The following is a 25,150-nucleotide window of genomic DNA, read 5'->3' on the forward strand; positions in this document are numbered from 1 at the left end:
CACAAAACCTTTTCTGATTAGTAATCAGAAACCAATTTCATGCTTAAAAAGCTTGAAATGTAAAAACATTGCGCTGTAACTAATAAATAATGAATATTATCAGGAAGGAGTTTTGTAGATATCGGAAGAGTTTAATAGTTGAATTCATGAGTCAATTGAAGTTAGGCTACCGCGGAAAACCTGAAAGCACTGGACGGCCATTTTGTCCATGCGTAAAGGTCCTCAACAGTGTTCATCCAGGTTAAGCATTCATGCGCGAGACTGATAGGTCCTGAGTTCGAATCTCGCGAATTGGGATCGTAGCTGCGCATTGTTGACGAGTCCCTCACTAGGACAAGATGGCCATCCAGTGTTTCCATGTTTTCCATAGTGATCTAGCCTTTAATTGACTATGAAATAACGAACATTGTCTATTTTTTGAGTTCTTTTTGTGATATTACTTATTAATAATTAAGTAGTTTACTGATAGTTTCAACAAAAAACTAAACCTACCGTTTAATTAATTTATCCACTTTTGATTTCCGTTCTTGAATTTCAATATTTAATTGACTATTTTCAGTAGTATAAATTTTGATTTGTTTATTTAACATTATTTGATGTAAATTAATTTGTTCTGTACGTTCTTTTATAGTTGAATTTAATTCATAACTGGTCTTTTGTAAATCATATCTCTATAATGTTGATAAAATATAGTAAACATATATACAAATGGTAATGATGATTCAGCACTAGTATTTAAACAACAAAAGTTTAACGATCAGAAGGGGTTTTGCAGAGCGTCTCACCTCGTGAGGTGGGATCGTGGATGCGCAATGCCAAGGAGGAGTCCCATAATAGGAAGAAACGGCCGTCAAGCAGTGCTTCCAGGTTTTCCATGGTGGTCTAGCTTTAATTGACTCAGGATCTCAACTCTATAAGAAATTTGAACTAACCGATGATTCTGGATAAAACTGAATGACTTGTTATGAAACTGTTTGTTACTAAGCTACATGGTACTATTCAAGTTAATGTTAATCGCTGAAATGACAATATGATTCGATTAAGAATCTATTCGAGATTATAAGATTCTTTTAGATAGATTTGTAAGTATTTAACATCAATTTCATCGTATATAAGTACTTCTGTGATGTATACTACTTATTTCTTTTGACATCAGTAGTATGTAACGCCAATCAGAAGTGGTAAACCGGGCAACAGAAGATTGAGTTGAAGAGAATATAAATGGAAATTGAAAAGAATCGTGAATTGGAAGAGTCACATAGAATGCTAAGAACAAACATTTTTAAGGTCTATTTACTTCTTTTGCATGAAAACAGGTAGTAATATATTCAAATCTGTAATCGAGTGATTGAATTTTACGTATTTGGTATGTGATGATGAAAGTAAAGTATAATTGATCGTTCAACGTAGACAAAAACAACAGCCCACGGACTATTCAATATGTGATTTTCCTTCTTATCATTGATTTAAACTGAGGATTCTCACTATGTATGACTGCTTGTAGTTGTATTGAATAAAGCATTCTCTTGTGTTATTCTGGTTCTCGATTTTGAGTAGCGAATTCCGGTTGTGATTTGACATAATTAGTCTTATTAATATATTATCGTTATATACGAGGCAAGATTTTACCATGGACTAGCAACACGTGAATAACCATTAACAACAATGAATCAGGTTTAAGGTCAACAAGAACCATTCAACATCGTGGAGGTGTACAAAATAAGCTGTGAACATCTCACTTCTACTCGAAGTTTGTGCTCATGATGATGTCATTCAGAATAACGATGAAATCTACACGACTAAACCATCCAGCTCAAAAAACAAAACTCCATAAAAATTATTCAACTGTGATTTGATTGAGAATTGTTCAGTTAAAATAAAAGTTCTCTTCAAACATTTAAAAATGTACTTTTTATGACTAATCAAAGGTGACGTTGTTACAGGGACAATCAACAGAAGAATATCCATAAATATAGCCTTAAGCTAAATTGATTGGTTTGTACAAAACATATACTTTAATAAAATCAAACATCCATCGGTATACCTTTCATGTTACCATCGATTTGGTGTACGAATTCATATGTCTGTAAAAGCTATGAGATTGGTAGGACAAAAGAAAGGGTCTTTGTGTTTATTCAAAGAACATATTCCAAAAAGTCCTAGATCAAACGAATTAAAGGGATTCAAAAGTGTAATCTTGAGATATCTTCTTGATACATGACATCAATGTGGTTAATAAATAATCAAATCCCAATCTTCAGAAGTTTGTTGAACCTAAACTGATCAAATGTCTGAGACCAGATTTATGCGTTTAAAAAGAAACAGTAATAAGTTGTTCTTTACCTTGGTAATATTGTGGTATATGCTACTGATATCGGCAGACATAAGTAGTATATATCATCAATCAAAAATGAAATATTTGGAAGCAGAAGGCTAAGAAGATGGAACAAAAGTGAACGTGAACAGTGAATGATTGTTATGGAAGCGAAAGAACAACCAAGTCTGAGACGATTGATGGTTCCAGGACTTTACTAAGATTTTCTGTAATTATGTTGTTCAGCTACAACATAGGATCAGGCACATGTATGCATCGGTCCAAGTCGCCATACCTCATTATTACAACAAGATAAATACTGAGTCCATAGAAGTGGTTAATTTAGTGGTGGTAACATATAAAAGATAGGTTGTATATAAGGATATAGTACAGGAAGAAAGATAGATATGAGGCAATTTTAATCTTATAGCTTAAGGGAAAACAGAGAGTGTATGCACCTACGCCATTGTGATCGATTCTGAGCCATGTCACATAGAGTCTCCAACCATTGGTTAACATAGTCTGTAATTTTGTATTGAAATACATTCGATTTTCCCCAATTGCGTTCTCCTTAACTGCACAACCATCTAAATTTTGTTAAATTTGTGGTTTTTATACTCTATTACGATTTTTTAGAACATTCTCCTTTCATTATTTGTTAGAATATAACCTTTAAGATCTTATTAGGTTAGTTAAAATCTTTGCTAAATCATAGTTTATATGTTTATTTCATCAATGTTAGATCAAGCTTTCGTTGAGACTATAATTTATGGATGACCTTTGAGTGATCCTAAACTTCCTTTGAGAATGTCCTCCTACTTACATGAATTAAATGAGAATTATAATAAGCAGTTTGAAGAATAAGGAGTATGATTTACAGTTGATAGTTAAGGGTTAGGAATTAAATTCAATAGTTTCCATCATGAACTGACATCGTGTATATGATGCCAAAACGTTATTTAAATGAATAAATAAATAAATAAATTTCGTGCCAAAATCCAGGACCTATTATCTTTAATCTGATTGGTTCGTTCATAAATTATAATCTCAACTAGCTTCTTAGCTGTACATTGATTGGATGATGCTACTGTACACTGATTGGCTATTTCTTATCCAATCAGATTTAGCCAATGTAAATATATTAACATTTTTATTTTATTGTACTTTTTATTTCTATCTATCCTTTATTGTTTGGAATATAATAATTGAGGGTTCGAATCTCGCAAGGCGCGATCGTCTATGCGCACTGCTGAAGAGTCCCACAATAGGAGGAGACGGCTGTCCAGTGCTTCCAGGTTTTCCCTGGTGGTCTAGCTTCAATTGAATCACGCTTTCAACTATGAAAATACTAAATCTCCACAAAAGCCCTTCTGATAATAATATTGCATAATTGTTAACTAACTAAACTATTCATATTCATGTCCCTTTTATTATGAGCTTTATTTTGACCTATGGATCTATTGTTATACGATTTACCATTCTTGAGCTATCCCCAGTCTATCATTTACCATCTCCCTTATTCACAGCCACATTTGGCTGAGTCTTGTACAAATGTTATTTTCCATTTTATGGTACGATGTAGTCTGTTTGATTGGTATATAAACTCAGTATGTTTGATTCATATAGCAGAGGCTGTTATCGGTGTTCTGGACTCAGTTGACTGGGCTAGGCAGAAAACAGGACCGATAGAGTACTGTAGACTTCTCATACAGTTTCCATGTATCACTTGGTCCGATTAATAAATCACTGCTCTGTAATTGGCGGCATCGTCACGTTATAAATTTAACAGGTCATCCAGGAGTTCACAAGTGATAACAAGGACTTCATCTAATGAATTCATTGTCCAAGAATATTCAGAATACAGTGATCTTGAGTGCTGTTAGAGGTAAGAGGGCAGTTATCACTTCCCGATTGCCCCACACCTTGAAAGCGTTCTTCTAGAGGTACCTGAAAAGGAAATTGGTTTAGAAGTTGATCTTAATGACCTGAGAGTGTGACCGATGTTCATCTTGTTGTACTAACGAGGTATAGCAAGTTGGATCGATGAACATAGGTACCTGGTCCTACGTTGAAGCTGACTGACTGACCAAGAATATTCAGTAATAAGAATAGGATAATCAACAATTAAAAAAGAAAGAATCATTTACCTTATTTATATATTGTTCATATATTTTTGTTAATTTATTAAATTCTAATTTTTTTAGATTTTTTTCTACTAGAAGTTTTTTTAAATTAGATGATTCTTTATCTTTTTCTTTTAACATAATTTCCATTTGTAATTCATTATTATCTAATTGATTTTTAAGTAGTATATTTTTATTTGTTAAATTTTCATGTTCATGTTTAATACGATGAAGTTCTCTCTATTAAAAGAAGAAAAAAAGAGAGAAAATATAAAAGTAAATGTGGGATGGTCATATTTAAAGCTAGACCATCATGGAAATCCTGGAAGCACTGCTTGACGACTGTTTCGTCCTATTGTGAGACTCCTCAGTGCCAGTGCGCATCCACGATCCCGCCTCGCGGGATTCGGACTCAAGACCTACCAGTTCGATTGACTCATGATTTTAACTATGAAAATACTGAAATCTCTACAAAACCTCTTCTGATTATAATCATATGCTCACTAGTGACTGATTTGGAGATGTAAATCCTGGAGTTCTAGTGGGAAGCAGTGACCAGTGGAGTTCAACCACGTCTGTTGTGAGATAGGTACTCACTGAAGACATTTGGCGAACGGTTGCACAACTTCGTGGATTGGTTGATGTTAGACATTAACACTGTTGGATGCCGGCCGAATCAGTGGTCTCCCCAGCAATGCGCATGCACGATCCCGCACTCGCGAGATTCCAACTCAGGACTTATCAGTCTTGCACGCGAGCGCTTAACCTCTAGACCATTAAACCGGCATCCAACGATGTTAATGTTTAGCTTCAACTAATCCATGAGAGTGAGCAATCGTTCACCGATTGTTTTCAGTGAGTTACTATCTCATAACAGAACTGGTTGAACTCCACTGATTTCAGCTATAAAATTACTGAAATCTCCACAAAACTCTCTTTTTGAATTTCATTCAGTTGAAATATCATTGCTAAATTGTAACTATCTGATATTTAATTCATTCTTGTATGGGATTCATCAGTTGTGTTCATTCTGCACCTTATCGAATAGATGGAACATAAGGAATTTAGGTTACTACAAATGAGTTTCTTGTCACTAAATATACGACAATGACTACAATACTGTGATTTAAGATATAGCATAAACATCGTGTATCATTGTAGATGACTGTTTCACTAAGGACTTGTCTGATTTCCATTGACTGAAACTTCAGGAACTCATATCAAGAGAGTTTAATAGTAGGCTAACTAATATAAACTAGATAGAGTGCTTTCTCAGGGATTATTTTGTTCGAAAGATGTGCACTGGTACTACTAAATCAATGAATGAGAGAATGAGAATAACATAATAATATCAATATTCATAGTCGAAACAGAATACATATATATCTGTTTCAATATGAACACTTGAAAGTCATGTTATTCAAGATAACCAACTATGTATTAAACTCCGCCTGTAGCTCCTTCGAGGGCTATTGATGGTCCCAAGCCCGGGTAAAGGAGGAGGGTTGGGTGTGGGGTTAGTGACCTTATCCCGTAGAAAACCAACTCGCTAAAAAAAACGCCAACCAGAAAAACAGAACTATGCATTAAGTTTATCTCATCCACAATATTCAGTGAACCTATATTCTGATGATTAAAGTTTTGTACGACAATCGTTTTCCGATCAATGCATGCACTAGTTAATCAAGGTAGCATAATGAAACAGATACTCATAATATATCGGGATGTTCAGACAAACAGACATGATCAGTTTATTAATCAAAACTTATTTCTATTGATCATAAGTGGTATAATTCAAAATAGGTTACAATAATCCCAACGTATACACTTTTTATCATTTCCGAAATCATAAATGTTATTATTATCTTTCACTATTTATTGCCTAATTTCAATCTTCTTCTTATGATTATTATTTGAACACATTAATATTGGTACAAAGGGGAGCCATATACGTATGTGCCATACAAGTCACGTGATTTGTGTGTCAGCTGTGATACAGCCCGAATGCGCAGACTGAAACAGGCGAAGGCTCCTGGAGCCTTCGACCCAAATGTCTTGTCCACATGGCAAGAAGAGCAATGTCAGTAGATGTAGTTCCAAAGTAGCTGGTGACCAATGACAGGTGTATACGTCAATTCTTTATTCAGGATTTTGGAGTCTCTGTACACCATTGGTTTAGAATAAAGGTTTTTCCATCTCCTCCAGGTGGATCCTCCGTGTTCACCAACCCGGTTAAGAAGTCGGATACTCACTTTTTGTCCTCTCAACTTCGTAAACAACAGTAATGCCTCAAGAAGGCAGTGAGTAGGACTTCCCTGTCAGTGGCTATATACACGTGTTCCTGTGAGAGCATTTGGAGAGGGAGAGCTGATTTTTTGCAATCTTAGCCATATCAGAGCACTTGGGGGCCATTTATTCTTCTAAACTTATGTACTCTTTACTTTGTTCTTACCATTGTTAATACTCTAGGTATATATACTTTGATTATCATCTTTTTAATCTTCTATTACTATAGACAAGTTTCATTTACATTACTTGTTTATGTACAACTAGATGAAGATATCCGTCACTTGTTCACGATGTTAAAGATTTACTATTCATGATTAACAATATGTTTCCTTTAATCCAATATAGTTAGCCTCTATCACACCGTATACTCAAAAATATGAAAACAGTAGCTAGATCAAGATATATGATCAAATAGTTTAAATAATATAAGCAAAGATAGATATTAGCTAACAGTGGAATCCAGGAATCGTGTTTCGTCCTATTCGAGACTCGTTACTGCTAGCCAATATCCATTTTTGCTTATGAATTAAGGCTATTTTGAGGCAATTCATACAGGATGCACATATAGCCAATAAGAGACCGATTCATTGTAGTCTTAAACATCAATAGGGAAGATTCAAACAAATAATACCAAGTGAATTTAAACTTCACCCCATCGCATAAGCAAGTGTCCATCAGGACTCAGTACCTGAGTTGATAACGTGATAGCGCTTGAAACGAACGGTACTGGGTTCGAGTCTCAGAGTGAACATCAACCAGTCTGAGATATAGGTATACATCCAACCAATGAGTCCTAAATAGGGACGAAACACACGCATTCAACCAAGACCAATACCAAAATGAGTTTAGATCATATAAAACGTGAACTTACATTTAAATTTCTTAATTGATTTGTTAATAAATTGAAAATATTCATTCGTTCATTGAATTCATTTGTTAATTCATTAATTTTATTTTTAATTAAATCATATTGTTCAACATTTTGTTCACCAGTCATTTTACTAATACGTCTTTCTAAATTTTGTATTGTAAAATCCTAAATTAATTTTTAAAAGATAAATAGAATATTACTATTATCAGTAGTAGTAGTAGTAGTAATGGTAGTAGTAGTAGTAGTATAAGTAGTGGTGGTGGTAGTAGTAGTAGTAATAGTAGTAATAGTGGTATTAGTAGTAGTGGTGGTGGTAGTAGTAGTAGTAGTATTGTAGTGAACAAAACGCTGGTTGGGGACAATCGAATGTATTTAAGCAGAAATTACAGACTATCTCAGTAAATTCTGATAACCAAACAATGAACAGTCAATTTGCAAATTAACAACCAATTGTTTCAATCTTCTCTGTTTCTTCTCTAATTTCATTGCTCATGCATTTTCCAAACGATTGCGCTTCATTTCAGTTCTTTGCTCATCGGTCTTCTGCTCAAATACATTCTATGTCTGACCAACACCATATACTACTTATATAGATATAAGTAGACCACACCACAGTATTAGTAGTAGTGGTAGTAGTAGTAATAGGAGTAGTGGCGGTGGTGGTAGTAGTAGTAGTAATAGTAGTAATAGTGGTATTAGTAGTAGTGGTGGTGGTAGTAGTAGTAATAGTATTAGTAGTAGTGGTAGTAGTAGTAATAGGAGTAGTAGTCGTAGTAATAGTGGTAGTAGTAGTAATAGCGGTATTAGTAGTAGTGGTGGTGGTAGTAGTAGTAGTAATAGTAGTAGTATTAGTAGTAGTGGTAGTGGTAGTAGTATTAGTAGTGGTAGTAGTAGTAGTATTAGTAGTAGTAGTATTGGTAGTAGTAGTAGTAATAGTAGTAGTAAGAGTAGTATTCGAAAATATTGATTCTTTTGTTATATAATTGTAGTAGTGTAGTGTGTACTACTGATATCGATAGATATAAGTAGTATATATCATCAATCAGAAGTGAAATGTTTTTGGAATCAGAAGGTTAAGAAGATGGAAGAGAAGAGAAAGAGAATAGAGAATGATTGGTGTGGAAATGAAGGAACAATCAAATCTGAGATAACTGATGGATATTTTGTAAACGAAGTATTCACTGTGTAGTATCGTTTCATATGTTAAGCCTATATGCCATATTCTTACTTCTGGACAAGTCAATTCACCTATCCATCATGAGTCATGTTTTCACCTTGTTATTCATTCACTTATTAACCTGGACCATTTTTATATGAGAGTAGGTGTATGTACACTTTCTTATCCTATTTATCACATGTTTGTCATTTATTCTTGTCTGACTATGAATATTGATTAACGCTTGATGAAAGTGAGTTGGCCTATCCGCCATCTCCACTGTGTGTCGTTTTTACTTCGCTCGCTAATATTTACTCATGTGTCTATAACTTTCTGGCCTGCGTCATGTATCAATAAAACTGTAGCTGCCGCTTCTCTTTACCTTCTGATATTATGCACCGTTAAGATTTGTATTATAACGGTTATCGAGGTAAACGATTAACGAAGCACGGCACTACAACTGTATGATTTTTTGATTTTACTAAGATGTCACCACTTAGAAGTTGACATTTCAGGAATCAACATGTGAATAATGTGCATTCTTTTCACTGCATATAGCCAGCAACCACGATGTATATGATCGAAACTATAATTTATGGACGAACTAATCAGATTTAAGATAACAGGTATCGGTTTTTGACGTGAAATTCATTCATCCATTTGGTTGATTAGTATTTTGGCATTAAAACTGATGTCAGTTCGTAATGAAAACCCTTAAACGAATTCTTAGCATTAATCATTAACTGTAAATTAATATTCGAATTCCTCAAACTGCTTTGTAACCCTCATTTAGCCCTAGAAGGTAGGTAGACACTGCCAAAGTCACTTTACCATCGTTCATAAGTCATCCATATACTATAATCTCACCCAAATAACCTCTTGAATTATCTAGATCACAAGAACTCAAATATTCAAAGATTGTGTAACTCCGCCTATAGCTCCTCCGAGAGCTACTCCCGGTCCAAAGCCCGGATAAAGCAGGAGGGTTGGGCATGAGTTAGCAACCCAATCCCGTAGAAAACTAACCCGTTGAAAAAACTCTAATTCAAGAATTGTATACTGTTTACATAGGGATACTACTCCTAAACTCATGGACTGGAAAGTCGAAAAAATGAAAATTTCACAATTGCGATAAAAATGATCTTGATGGTCTTTTTTTAGTACTGCAACACCAGACAATTGGTTTTTAGCGTTCTTTATGCCCTAATGCTTCAGGCTCGGCTATTTCACTTACTACCCTACATATGTGTTGTATGCAGTATAAGCTATATTGCCATACAGAGCTGAAGGTTTTATGTGACACTGGAGGTTCGCCATCGACATTGTGGATGGTTCGGCACTACTTTGGTATTTTTCGCTGACTGTTAATGTGAAAAGTCGGTTTGTCGTTCAACCGATTTTATTCATACTGCTCGTTGTTTTTCAAAGTTCTCAAGGGCTATTGCCATTGGAGTATTGTAAGGTATACCGCCATTGCTAACTGTCGTGTAAGCGGAATGGGTCAACATTGTCCTGTTCATGCTGTGCATAATTGATTTACGCGATCAATGATTGGAATAATTATATATGTGATGTGAATGTTTATATGAATGGTGTGAATGGTCCACTAGGGTGCTTGATACCTGTGTGATTGCGCCACAGGATTGAGTTGTACTATTCAAATTGTAGCTTTGAAGCCCATATAATGTCTGATTCTGTTGTGGGGCGGGATTGAGCTGTACTGCTCTGGTTAAGCCTGATGGCGGTGTCTGGTTCTCCTGTTAAACGGGATTGAGCTGTACTGCTCCGGTTAAACCTGATGGCGATGTCTAGTTCTCCTGAGAAACGGGGTCGAGTTCTACTCTTTGGATTGTCACCTGAAAATCTAGATGGTTTCTAATTCTCCTGAAAACCAATTCCAAGTTACCCTAACCCATAAGGGTATATTATATATAACTAAATATAATACTGTTTACAATAGAAACTAAAATTGTTACTAACCTGACGATATAAAACTTCTTGTTGTTTTAATAATTGACCATCTAATAATTCAATTTTTATAATTAAATTTTTTTTAGTTGTTTCATTGCCTAAAATTGTTTGTTTTAATAATTTCTCTTCATTGATAAGTTCATCATATTTCTAATAGAAATCAATAAAAGATGAAAGAATTAGTTACTAAAGTGTAGAATAACTCCTCCTGTAACTCTTCTAGAGTTACTGCCGGTTCGAAGCCCGGATAAAGGAGGAGGGTTGGTCATGGGGTACACTAAGCAGAAAAAATAAGAAGTAGAATCTTTCTATAACTATCTAAAAAAAAGTAATAATAATAATGGATAGTGTGGCTAACAGTGGAATCCAGGACATGCGTTTCGTCCTATTTTGGGACTGGTCAGTTGAATGTACCTGCATCTCAGAGTTGATGTTCACTCTAGGACTCGAACCCAATACCTGTCGCTTCTAACGCCATCACGTTATCCAATCAGCTATTGAGTCCTAATAATAGTTATAGGGAAGTTTATTCCACATGCTTCTTGTCTTGTAATAATGTCTACTAGGGAGTTATATTGAACCAAACTTGAATATAATCAAATGTAAACAGTTTAAATACATGAAATGAATAATCGTCTAATTGAATCAATAGTTCAAGTAGATATTCTCATAATCTATGGTTAGAAAACTTAGATAATAGTGATTAAGGAGTCTATTTATCCACTCTATATCTTTACCTTACTTTGGGAATTACAATCTACATACTTTAACTGTTGTATTTCATTGATTCATTTAGAATTGTCTATTGCAATTGATTGATCACTGTGTAGTGATCAATATCATGTGTGTCAAGTTCTTCTTAGTGCTGATTGAACGTTATCGATCAAGTTATAATGTGGTCACTAGTCTAGGTGGCTCGACACTGCGTGCACTAAGTTGAGATGAGATAGTGGTTGGAGGTGGCCAACAGGAAACCCTGGATCTGGGTTACTTGGCACTCGTCAGCAAGGTGTACTTGCAATCTTAAGGGAACTGGTGTTCCCTGACGGATTCTATTCCGTGTCACACAGCTTCACAGTCAGAGACGCTACCTTGCTAACGAGTGCCGATTAGCACGAAACCTACGTCCACAACCATCTTATCTCACCATACTGTATGCAATGTTGACTCACCTAGATTAGTAGCTACATTGCAACTTGATCGATAGGATTCGATCTTCACTAAGAAGTACCTGTTCACTCAATGATCAATCAATTATAAATCAATTCCTATCTAAATATGATCTAAGAAAATGTCTAATGGTTATAAATCAGAATTATATAATACTATATTCAAAGAAATGTTATTAGATCTGTTACATAACGTATAAATGTATAGTGGTTGAAGGTAATCGACATGAAACCATTGATCTAGGTTTCGTACTATTTGGAATGTTGTCAACAAGATGTATCTGTAATCTTGAAAGAACTGATACTCTCTGAAAGATTCGATCTCCTATTAACCAGATTCATAGTCAAAAATGTTACCTTGGTAACAAGTGCCAAATAATATGAGACCTAGATCCAGGGTATTCTGTTGACTACCCTTAACATAGTATATATATATATATATATAACTTACCTGATTCATAGTTGAAATCAGAAGTCAATTAAAGCTAGACCACCATGGAAAACCTGGAAGCACTGCTTGACGGCCATTTCATCCTATTATGGGACTCCTCAGTGCCAGTACGCATCCACGATCCCCTGACTCTTGATTTCAACTATGAAAAAATATTGAAATATCCACAAAACCCCCTTCTTACCTGATTCATTTTAAATTTATCATTACGTAATTTGTTTAATTGTTTACATAATAATTCATAATTTAATTCATATGATGATGATTGTTTATCCATTTCATTAGCATATTGTTCAGCGGTTAATTTACATTCTGTCACGTAGGATAATTGTTTCATTGAATGTTCAATAGATTCTTGTAGTTTATCAAGACTAAATAGAAAAGAATATAAAAATGATTGAAAAGGAATCATTTGGTTAATTACTTACTTACTTACTTACGCCTGCTACCCCTAATGAAGTATGGGCCGCTGACCAGAATACTCCAACCCACTCTATCCTGGGCCTTCCTTTATAGTTCTATCCAGTTGTTGTTCATTCTTCTTATATCTGTCTCCATTTCTTGGAGTAATGTGTTCTTTGGTCTTCCTCTTCTTCTTTGGTCTTCAGGATTCCATGTGAGGGCTTGTCTTGTGACGCAATTGGGTGATTTCCTCAAAGTGTGCCCAATCCACTTCCAGCGCTTCTTTCTGATTTCTTCTCCCGCTGGAATCTGGTTTGTTGTCACCCACAGTAACTTGTTGCTGATAGTGTCTGGCCATTGGATCCCAAGTATCTTGCGTAGATAGCTCTTAATAAACACCTCTATCTTCTGGATAATGGCTTTCGTAGTTCTCCACATCTCCGTCCCATACAGTAGAAGTGTCTTGACAATTGTTTTGAGCTCCAGATGTTTTTCAGTTGTATATGTGCTGCTCTTGCTTTTCCGATCCTCTCCCTCACATCTGCATCTGATCCACCACCACGCTAACCAGAATCACTTGGTATATATTATTAAAAAGTTTATTTTTATATTAGAAACAATCTATTATGGAATCGACAGTAACTCTAGATGAGCTACAGGCGGATTGCCCAGGACAGGGTTGAATAAAGAATGCTGGTGGATGGCCTGTGCTCCTCTACAAGGGATAACAGGCGTAAGTAAGTAAAGTAAGTATTATGGGAGAGAAAAAACCAGATTCCAATGAAGAAAGAAATCAGAAGCGCTGTATGGGACGGAAACCTAGAGATACAAGTGTTTAATGTTGCTCAAAAAGTCATTCAAAATCTTTAACAATTTAGTTTTATCAGAAGGAGTTTTGTGGAAATTTCAGTATTTACATAGTTGAAATCATTAGTCAACTGAAGCTAGACCATCATGGAAAACCTGGAAGCACTGGATAGCTGTTTCGTGAGGCTATTATGAGATATGAACTCACTGAAGACATTGGTGAAATGGTTGCTCAAACTTCGTCGATTGCTTGAAGTTAGACATTAACACCATCGGATGCTGACTCAGTGGTCTGTCGGCTGAGTGCTCTGGCGCGAGACTGGTAGGTCCTGGGTTCGAATCTCGCGAGGCGGGATCGTGAATGCGCACTGTTGAGGAGTCCCACAATAGAATGAAACTAACGTCAAGCAGTGCTTCCAGGTTTTCCATGGTGGTCTAGCTTCAATTGATTCATGATTTCAACTATGAAAATATAGTTTTAAACTTTAGAATATGATTCAATATCTTCTTTTAAGTATTAAATTTTACATTAAAGCTATTTCTATCAAATTATGGATGACTAGCAATGGAATTCACGACTCGCATTTCGTCCCATTATGGGCTCATCAGCTCAAAGTACACCAACACGTTATCCACTTAGTTACTGTGTCCTGATCACTACCTGCTTATGCATATATACATGTATACATATATATACTTACTTTTGTAATTTCTTTTCTTTCTCTTTTTTTAATTGTGAACTCAATACTCTAGCTGCTTCTAAATCAAGTACAGTTTTATCCACAGTACGTTTTAATGCTTCTAACTAAAGACAATAAACAAGAAAAACAGATAAACAAAGATACAAACAAACAATGTGCTTCAATTCAATGTTTCATATATGAAGATAAACAACTTCTATTCATTAATAAACAAGATTGGAATCTAAGAAGGTTTTCATAACTCACTTGATTGAAAGTGGTAGATCCAATTGGTTGTTGTATCTACTCGGAATCCGTACTCTTTTAAGAGTACTACTGTACTATTGTAATGTGTACTACTGATATCGACAGATATAAGTAGTATATATCATCAATGGAAAATGAAATATATGGCAGTAGAAGATTAAGAAGACTAAAGAGAAGAGAACAAGAATAGGGAGTGATTGACATGCAAACGAAGGAACAATCAAGTTTGAGACGATTGATTAACATTTAGCAAATGATACATTTATTGTATGGTATTGTATGACCTAGCCCTCCTATCTCATACACACGAACAAATACAGATGAAGACAACAAATGTAGCAGCAGCCTCTGCATCAAACGGGTTCAACACACACAAAGGAAAAAGCAAGATTCTCAAATACAACACAGAGAACACCAACCCAATCACCCTTGATGGAGAAACTCTGGAAGAGGTGGAAACATTAAAGTACCTTGGAAGCATCGTTGATAAACAAGGAGGACCTGATGCACATGTAAAAGCAAGGATCGGCAAGGCAAGGGCAGCATTTCTACAATTGAAGAAAATATGGAACTCAAAACAGCTGTCAACTAACTTCAAAGTGAGAATTTTCAATATGAACGTCAAGACAGTCCTACTGTATGGAGCTGAAATGTGAAGAACTACTACAAACATCATCAAGAAAGTACAAGTATTTATAAACAGTTGTTTGCACAAAATACTCAACATTCACTGGCCGAATGCCATCAGCAACAGTGTTTTATGGGATAGGACAAACCAGGTTCCACCTGAAGAGGAAATTAGGAAAAGACGTTGGAAGTGGATCGGATATACATTACGGAAATCACCAAACTGCATCACGAGGCAAGCCCCAACATGGAATCCGGAAGCGGAAAAGAGGAATGCTAAAGAACACATTACGTCGGGAAATAGAAGCAGATATGAATAGGATGAATAACAACTGGAAATAGCTTAGAAGGATTGCCTAGGGCAGAGTTGGATAGAGAATGCTGGTGTGTGGCCTATGCTCCTCGACGAGGGGTAACAGGCGTATGTAGGTAAGTCTCAGATTGTACTAAGACATTCTATAATTTTGTGTTCAAATACATTCGATTGACCTCACTTGTATTCACATTCACCAGACTATGCACTGTACAACTGGTTGACTGTAAGTTGCTGATAAGATCTAAATAGTATATTATGTTCATTGCTATTTAATTTCATATTGTAATGTGTGCTACTTATATCGACATAAGTAGTATATAACATCAATCAAGAATAGAATGTGTGGCGGCAGAAGGTTAGGAAGATTGAAGAAGAAAGAATGGGAACAGAAAGCATTTAGTATGGAAGTGAAGGTATAATGAAATTTGAGACAATGAATGAACATTTTGTGAATGAAGTGTTTGAGTATGGTTTCCTATATTATCAGTTAAGTGTAATTTGTTTGCTAAATGTAATCGGTTGTTCTCATCTGTGTTATCCTTCACTGCAGTACAACCATGGTATATATTGCCATGTAAAAGTCCTATCTCAGCTGTTTCCTCATCGAGATTCTGTGTCTATTGTACAAACTTCTCATATATACGAACTATTCGAGTTGTTTTTATATGAAAGATTTATTAAATACTTAACTAGGCTTTAGCTTAATCCTAATCATACACTATACCGCATACATTCTCACCGTTGCTACTACCTTGACGTGGTGATCAAGCTTGCCTATTGTGACAAATCAGTCGAGCCATACTGGTTGGAACAATCGTTCCTCAAGATCTTACCATTCCAGACAGATCGGTTGAAGAGCCGTAAGACTAAAAACATCAGTGTTTAAAAATAAATATCTTACTTGTAGTTACCAGAGAGGTCTTTGATTTGGTTTTAAACTATACTAGGATTCAGTAATATATATATATATATATATATAGTCAGGTGCAACTGAGTAAATGAGCTACGATTACCATTCCTACTTCTACAAGTACAAATTGGTAAAAGTGTTTGCATTTTTTCGATGTCCGTAGGGAATTCACCCCGTTATGCTGAAATATGGCGCATTTTTTTCGGATACCCTAGTATTTCTACTTACTAATATGTTAATGATAACCCTCACCAGCTTAATTCAAGACGCCCATGTCATGCTATAATAACTAATGTCATTTGAACAAGAAATCACAAACGTAAATCAGTTAACTTCAGTTAATATGATTTAAATAGATGAATACTACAGAGGAATATCAAGCGACAGAACAACGCAAATGATGGTACATCCAACTAGTAAGTTGTGTCCATGGTGAAACACGTTTATTGATCCATACTTTTAATGACTACCAAAAACAATTGAAATGAAAATTAGGAGGTACTGTGGAACATTTTGAAGTGTTCTAGACTAACTATTCAGGAAAAAAAGTAGATTTGTTTAAAGACAATACGAAAGTTTCCTTAAATATCCCTTATTGATGTCGGGATATACATTAAATAACCATAACTGACCGGATTATGAAGACCTCCACATCTCAAACGAAACATGGAATACAATAGACAGCTTGTAATCAATTAGATTATTTGGACTTCATAGATAACCTTGCTGTTCTATTCCATACAAACGAACAAGTTCAGATGAAGACAACTAGTGTAGAAGCAGCCTCTGCAGCAGTAGGCCTCAACATATAAAAGGGGAAAAGCAAGATACTCAAAAATAACTCAGAGAACACTAAAACAATCACACTTAATTGAAGTACTCTGGATAAGGTGGAAAGTCTCAAGTATCTGGGTAGTACCACCGATGAACAAGGAGGATCTGACGCAGATGGAAAGGCAGGGATTGGCAAATGAAGGATAACACTCCTACAATTTTAGGGAAATATGGAACTCAAAACAACTGTCATCCAATATCAAAGTCACAATCGTCAACACGAACGTCAATACAGTTCTACAGTATGGAGCTAAAACATGGAGAAACATTATAATCATAATCAAACACCTACAAGTATTTATAAACAATTGTCTACATAAGATACTCAATATCCGTTGACAGGATACCATCAACAACAGCCTACTGTGGGAACGAACAAACCAGCTACCGACTGAAGAGGAAAAAGAGAAAATAAACTGGAAGTGGATAGGACACACATCACGGAAATCAACAAACTGCATCATGAGTCAAGTCCTAACTTGGAATCCTGAAGAGGAATGGAAATGAAGAAGACCAAAAAACACACTGCTTCGATAATTGGAAGCAAACATGAAAAGGATGAATAGCAACTGGAAACAAGTAGAAAGGATTGTCGAGGACAGAGTTTCATAATGAATGCTGTTGAGTATTTTATACTCCTCCATGAGGGGTAACAGATGTCAGTGCCTAAGTAAGTAAGCCTGTGTTACGGAAATAAAGAAAACTTGCTCGAAATATGCTTAGCATCAGGTAAAGGCATGAGACAGCAAAACGGACAAAGAGAAAGGAAATAAATAGATTATGAGTAGAGGAACCAGAACGAATATCGAAAAAGAGCTATGAATTTAGGGATTAATGAACCACTGCTAAATAGAAATGATTGAAGATAACTCATACTACTTATTATAATTAAGTAGTATCTTTTCATATTAGAAAAGGTAAGTGAAGAACTAACGGAACTAGAAAGCATATATTCTAATATAGGAAATCCACCATGTAATTGACATGGTAAAATTGACATATGTATATCCTGTAGAGATTGCTTCAATATTGCCTTAAGACAGATGCATTATAAGTAATGATGGATAGTGTCTAGCAGTGGAATCTTTTTTTTTCTGGTTAGCGTTTTCATAGCAAGTTGGTTTTCTACAGCAAGGAGTCGCTAACCCCATGCCTAACCCTCCTCCTTTATCCGGTCTTGAGATCAGCAGTAACTCTAGAAGGATCCAGGCGGAGTCAGAATTTCCAATACCAATATCAAGACAGTTCTACTGTATGGGGTGGAAACCTGGAGAACTACGAAAACCGTCATCCAGAAGATGCAAGTATTTGTCAATGCAAAATACTTCGGATCCGTTGGTCAGACATTATCAGCAAAAACCTACTGTGGGTGATAACAAATCAGATTCCAGCGGAGGAAGAATTCAGGGAGACGCACTGGAAGCGGATAGGACACACATTTAGGAAATCACCCAATTGCATCACAAGACGAGCCTTCTAATGGAATCCTGAAGGCCAAAGGAGAAGAGGAAGATCAAAGAACATATCATGCCGAGAAATGAAGACAGACATGAGAAGAATGAACAACAACTGGATAGAACTAGAAAAGAAGGCTGAGGACAGAGTGGGTTGGAGAATGCTGATCAGCGGCGTGTGCTCGATTGGGAGTACCAGGCGTAAGTAAGTAGGTACGTAAGTGGAGTCCATCTTTCCATACACAGTTTATTGAGTTAAAAATCCGTATTCTGATCATATATCCATGAATGAGTTACACATTTCAATAAAGAAAACTTTGTTACATACAAATCATCCAAATCAATAATTCATACAACAGATACCTCACTATGAAAATCTTGTCTTTTCATTTCGGCATTCATTAAATCTTCTTTACATTGTGTTATATCTTTAATTATTTCATTTAAATGTTGTTGAACCTCAGAATTATTCTCCATTTGTAAATGAAGAAAATTTAATTTCTCTTTATTTAATTGTTTTTGTTCACAAATTTGTGTTTTAATTTGATTAAGGCGCTAAAAATGAACAAACAAAACAACAACAATATATTCAATACAAATTAAATATCAGATTGGATGTTTCGTGGAGATTTTAGTAATTTTATATAGTGGAGAAGATTTGTAGCTCAGGTGGGTGATTTTGATGTTGGTTTGTTCTCTGAGCCGGATGGTTTGGTCGTGGAGCTTTCATCGTCCTTCTGAACGACATCATCAGCATAAACTTCGGGTAGAAGTGAAGTATTTGAATTTCTCCACATGTGATTCACAGCTTGTCCTTTGCACCTCGATGTTGATTGGTTCTTATTGACCTTAAATCTGTCATTGTTTATTTCTTTGTTTTGGTTTGATTGATTGAAATCAATCCAATCTATCAAAAAATCAAGAAAATTATGCAGGAACATAGGAACAAAAATCAAACCAATAGGAGATACAACCAAAACAAAGAAATAAACAATGACAGATTTAAGGTCAATAAGAACCAATCAACATCGAGGTGCAAAGGACAAGCTGTGAATCACATGTGGAGAAATTCAAATACTTCACTTCTACCCGAAGTTTATGCTGATGATGTCGTTCAGAAGGACGATGAAAGCTCCACGACCAAACCATCCAGCTCAGAGAACAAACCAACATCAAAATTTTATATAGTGTTAAGATCATGAGTTGTGGATGCGCACTGCCACTGAGGAGTCTCACAATAGGACGAAACGGCCGTCAAGCAGTACTTCCAGGTTTTCCCTGGTGATCTAGCTATAATTGACTCATGATCTCAACTATAAATAAATTAAATCCCTGTTCTGTTTTTGATTACGTCACAACTGTAACTTTAAACAAATTGTTCCTGGTGAAAATTAAATTTCAATGTCTTAGCAAAACAATTCGCAATAGATTGACTTGTGAATGATTACATAATAAAAATAGTGTTAAGTCTGTTTTACGTTCTCTGCCCTTATTCTCAACTCATCAGCTCGTTTTTTGTGTGTTTTATTTTATACTACTTGATAATATTCAGTAGATAGTTTGTTGCTAGAAATTTCTAGGCGAAGGTTATAACGCAAGATTGTTGTGTTTTACATATGCTAATAACACTTGTTGTGTTTATCATGATAATTACTTTATCACAATCATTGTAGCAGTTATTCTCAATCGTTTAATCCTTGTTTAAATATAACGGATTCCTTATTGCTTACTCTTAGTTTAACTTTTACTTGTTGGTAAACCGTTATCAAGACTGTTGGGGAGATCCAGAAAACTCCACGCAAAAAAAGTTGCAAAAGGCTTTGAAAATATTGAGAAGCATCATATTCAATCAGCATTCAATAGACGTTTTGCCCAAAAGATCTAGAAAGTGCAAAGTCACAAATCGGGTTTCTGATTGTATGATTACATATACTGCTACTATGTATGGTAGCGTTCTAGAATCTTCTGGAAACCTAAGGTCATCTTATATACTATAAAAACCCTAGATTTTCTATTCATAAATAAAACTTTGGAGTGAAGCTTTTCTTTCCACATTTCATACGTTTTCCCTCATGTTCACGTCACTGTGTAGATCTAGCTTGAGGGTCAAAGGAAGAGCTTAGGAACAGAATCTGGCGTTCAATTTGAAGACTTATCATAGAGATTTATTTCATCTTCGGACATCAATGGACCTATTTCAATTATACAAATATACATATAGGCTTTAAAAAAACATACCTGTGAAAAGTGATCCAATTGAATATCACGTTGTCTCATTTGATTAATTACATTTTCCCATTGTTTAATTAAACCATCTCTTTGAATATATGCTTCTTTAACTTCTTTAGTTATATTATCAAATTTGACTTGATCAACTAATGTATTTGTATAAGTTGTATCTAATTTAGATTTTAATTCATTTCGAGTATTTGTTAATTTCTCTAGTTCTAAATCAAGTTCCTAATTGAAGGAAGGTATTTTGTTAAAATAGCGCTAAATTGAATGTAATGTAGTTAATGCCAAACAAAATAAAATTGTGTATTAAAAATTACACTACTAGTAAGTAGTTCAAATAAAAATACAAAATATTTTACGTACATATCTTATAAGACTTAGCTTACCATGGTACCTAACTATCTTCATAAAAAGATGATGTCCTAGATGAACTATCGTGTTTGTTCTGGTTGTAGAAGCAGTTGAATCTAAATTTTTGGAGAGAATGTGAATTTTTATTCAACAATGTAGTTCTATTGTTAATTTGGTTTGTACAGGTCAAAGATTGGTTCTTCAATCGGGAACTGAAGTGTCTCAAAATACCTTGAAAGACTATCTAATGTTGTTTCATTCCTGCTGCTATTTATTTCACAGGGAAAATTTTATTAAATGAAAGAGTTTATACTTTAGGGTTATTGATAGTATGGGCTACGTGCTTAGTTTCTAATCCCAGTGTGAAATGTAACTTATATGAAGGTATATGTAGCTGTTGTATCCTAAACAAGAATAAACAAAATTCCTGTATCATACTGCTAATCATAATTCGAGTTTACTAAAAGTTAATGACCATAGTTCATTGATATCCATCTATCAATTAAGGGACGAGTATACTGCGCAGCAGTTCGCTCTGTTCTACTTTACGGCTGCGAAACATGGCCATTAGGAGTAGAAGATACTCGTAATTTGCTAGTATTTAACCACAGATGTCTTAGAAATTTTACTCGCATCTGCTGGGATCACCGGGTGGGTAATAGTGTGGTTAGATGTAGGGTACTAGGGAATGATGGTAAATCAGTTGATGAGGTCTTGAATCTTCATCGACTGAGATGGTTGGGCAACGTGTTACGTATGCCTGAACACCGATCACCACGATGCGCTATGCTGATTAGTGTTGTGGATGGTCGGAAGAGAGTTAGGGGCAACCAAATCAAAACATGGCATTAGAGCTTGTAGTCACTAACTTTTAGTCTGAGTCATGTTGGCAGATGCAGACTACTTGGTTGGGGTCCGCGTGACTATCGTAACCAATGGTTGGAGACTGTGCGTGACATGGCTCACAATCGATCACAATGACGTAAGTGTACACACTCTTTATCTTCCCTTTAACCTTGAGATTGAAGTTGCTTCATAACTTTCTTCCTTCCTATACTATATGATTATATACAACCTATCTTTCATATATTACCACTATTAAATTAACTACTTCTATGAATCTGGTATTCATCTTCTTGTGCTAACGAGATATAGCAACTTGGACCGATGCATAAATGTGCCTGGTCCTACGTTGTAGCTGACTGACTGACTCATTAAAATACCAGGCTATGAACTGTAGTTATTACATGTGACATGAAGATACAGATCAATAATCTAACCATTTAGACCATAGAAATTAGACTGGTGTTAGTGTTTCTCAACACCTGTCCATCCATTAGCATTGGATACTGAATGAATTGTTAGAAAATAAAGCAAATTTTAAACAAGCCTTAAAGCTTCTGGACTCGATCACATATGGCAGCGTGGCTGTTCACTGAAACCAACTAACTCTAACTAGGACAGTATAACTGGTCAGTTCCTCTTCATTAATAATGCCTTTCTAGTTGAATTCGGTTTATGATATAAGTGACTTTCAAAATATGCAAACTCAAAACTACCACTCTCAATAAGAATGATGTATGCACTGGTAATTAACATTTACATGAATTTTTGGATAGCATAATCAGTAGCTAAGATCAACCGTATCAACCAATTTAGGAATAGGTAAGTAGTAATACCGAATGATGGTCTGATTGTACAATTAGTTTGCTGAATATTTCAAGATGTAAAGATCAAGAGTTCGATAACAAGTTAGGACTTCGGCACTGGTTAGTGGTACCAAACGTGGATGTATTTGCTGCTTAATCCTTTATTTTGTTGTTGATTATATAACTGATCATTGATGAAAACCATCCATGGGATTGAGGCGGTAGTATCTCATGCTGAACATTCATTTGGTTGTTATAGTTGACGGACTAAATCAGGACAATAATTACATGCCTATGGTCATTAAGCATTCCTACAATTGAAGAAAATATGCAACCCAAAACAACTCTCAACCAATATCAAAGTCACAATCGTCAACACGAACGTCTCCACAAGATACTCAATATCCGTTGATCGGATACCATCAGTAACAACCAAGTATGGAAGAGGACAAACCAGTCTCCAAGTGAAGAGGAAATTAAGAAAAGACACTGGAATTGGATAGGACAAACATTGAGGAAATCACCAAACAGCATCATGAGACAAGTCCCAACTTGGAATCCAGATTGAAAACGGGAAAGAGGAAGGCTGAACACACTGCATCGGTAGTTGGAAGCAGACATGAAGAGTGTTGAATGGTGGCTTATGCTCCTCAACGAGTGGTAAAATGCCAAAGTAAGTAATGGTCTTGAAGCAACACATCTATGTGACAAGGGGGTTTTGTTGAGATTGTAGTAATTTTATATAGTTGAGATCAATTGAAGTCAATTGAAGTGCTCTGACGTGAGACTGATAGGTCCTGAATTTAAATCACGCGAGGCGGGATCATGGATGTGCACTGCCACTGAGGAGTCCCACAATAGGACGAAACAGCCGTCAAGCAGTGCTTCCAGGTTTTCCATGTTGGTCTAGCTTCAATTGACTCATCATCTCAACTATATAACCTCTATATGAGAAGTTTTTAATGTATACACAATCTTCTTTTTTCCTTTCAACTTACTTTAATCTTTGTATTATCTTGTTTAATATATTTTTCAATAATTTTCATATCTTCATCATGTTCACCAATTGTTTTCATAAGATTTTCCAAAGAATTTTTATCAGAATCAATATTCACTGAAGAATTTTCTAATTCTTTCCTTTTTTGATTAAATAAAGTCTAGATGGATAAACAAAGAAATAGAAATAGGTAACCAAGATCATAATATACTACTATTCAGTTAATAAAGTAGTTCTTGCATGTATGCAAGATTATTACGGATTGACGGTTATCATCGACAGTATGATCCGATAATATAAAAAGTTTTAATTCTGATAAGAAGGATTATTTGATAAATACTACTTCTGATATTGTTACGTCTGTTTTACGTCCTGTGTCCTTGTACTCACCTCATCAGCTCGTTTATTGTGTGTATTGTATCAAACTACTTATTGTTATTCAGTAGGTAGTTTTATTACTAGCAATTTCTACGCGTATGTTGTAACGCAAGTTTATTGTGTTTTACATATGATAATAACACATGTTGTATTTCTCATGATAATTAATTTATCACAATCATTGCAGCAGTTATTCGCAATATTTTAATCCTTGTTTAAATGTAGCAGTTTTCCTATTGCTTACTCTTAGTTGAATTGTTGCTTGTTGATAAACCGTTATGAAGTTTAGACGCAGCTAACAGTTGTCATTTTACACTATCGGAGCCTTTTTATTTCAGACAAAATGACGCGGTATACGCAAATGACACTTCAGAAGTTGAGGTTTGTAACTAATGTTTGTATATTATTCAATAAAGAACCGCCAGTGTAGACAAATCATTGTTTTGTGAACTTTGATTTTGCGCGTATCTCAATAGGATGATTTGGACTCTTCGATAGACTTAACAGATATACACTTATAACTAACTTGGAGTTATAATAGGTAAAGAATGGAGTGTGTTGTTCTGATTAATCTAACAGTAGAATGGATACATTGTCCTGTATGATCTCTCAAATAATGCAGTCAGAAGAATCAAGAATGGATTAACTCTGCTTCAATTTTTTGATACATTGTAAAGTGTATATATAAGCACAATGTATACCCTAAGAAGTTGTCCAAGAATACAACTATAAACTGTATAAAGACTCGTAAACCTCATCAATAGTTTAAAATAATGCCATAATTTATGGTAAACTACTCAGAATTTTACCATTTCGATTACGTCAACTACTTTGGATTATGAGAAACCAATGAATACTAACATCAAACTTGTCCAAGTGAAAAAAAAATTATAAAGGAG

The 25,150-nt window shown here is 35.2% G+C and overlaps 1 protein-coding gene across 1 annotated transcript in view; it reads right to left on the reverse strand.

Annotated features, from left to right (window-relative positions):
- Smp_139810 (putative ubiquitin-protein ligase BRE1) overlaps window positions 1-25,150 on the reverse strand; it is a gene marked incomplete at both ends in the record, with an annotated part of 102,191 nt that overhangs the window by 13,935 nt on the left and 63,106 nt on the right. Inside the window, 8 exons of the mRNA XM_018795245.1 lie at window positions 513-669; window positions 4,577-4,677; window positions 10,163-10,233; window positions 12,555-12,715; window positions 14,255-14,358; window positions 18,999-19,106; window positions 20,880-21,101; window positions 23,875-24,033. Of these exons, the coding sequence (XP_018649577.1) occupies window positions 513-669; window positions 4,577-4,677; window positions 10,163-10,233; window positions 12,555-12,715; window positions 14,255-14,358; window positions 18,999-19,106; window positions 20,880-21,101; window positions 23,875-24,033 (1,083 nt within the window). The remainder of the gene's footprint in view (window positions 1-512; window positions 670-4,576; window positions 4,678-10,162; window positions 10,234-12,554; window positions 12,716-14,254; window positions 14,359-18,998; window positions 19,107-20,879; window positions 21,102-23,874; window positions 24,034-25,150) is intronic.

Source organism: Schistosoma mansoni, chromosome 2 (assembly GCF_000237925.1).
Source record: "Schistosoma mansoni strain Puerto Rico chromosome 2, complete genome".
Lineage (NCBI taxonomy): Eukaryota > Metazoa > Platyhelminthes > Trematoda > Strigeidida > Schistosomatidae > Schistosoma > Schistosoma mansoni.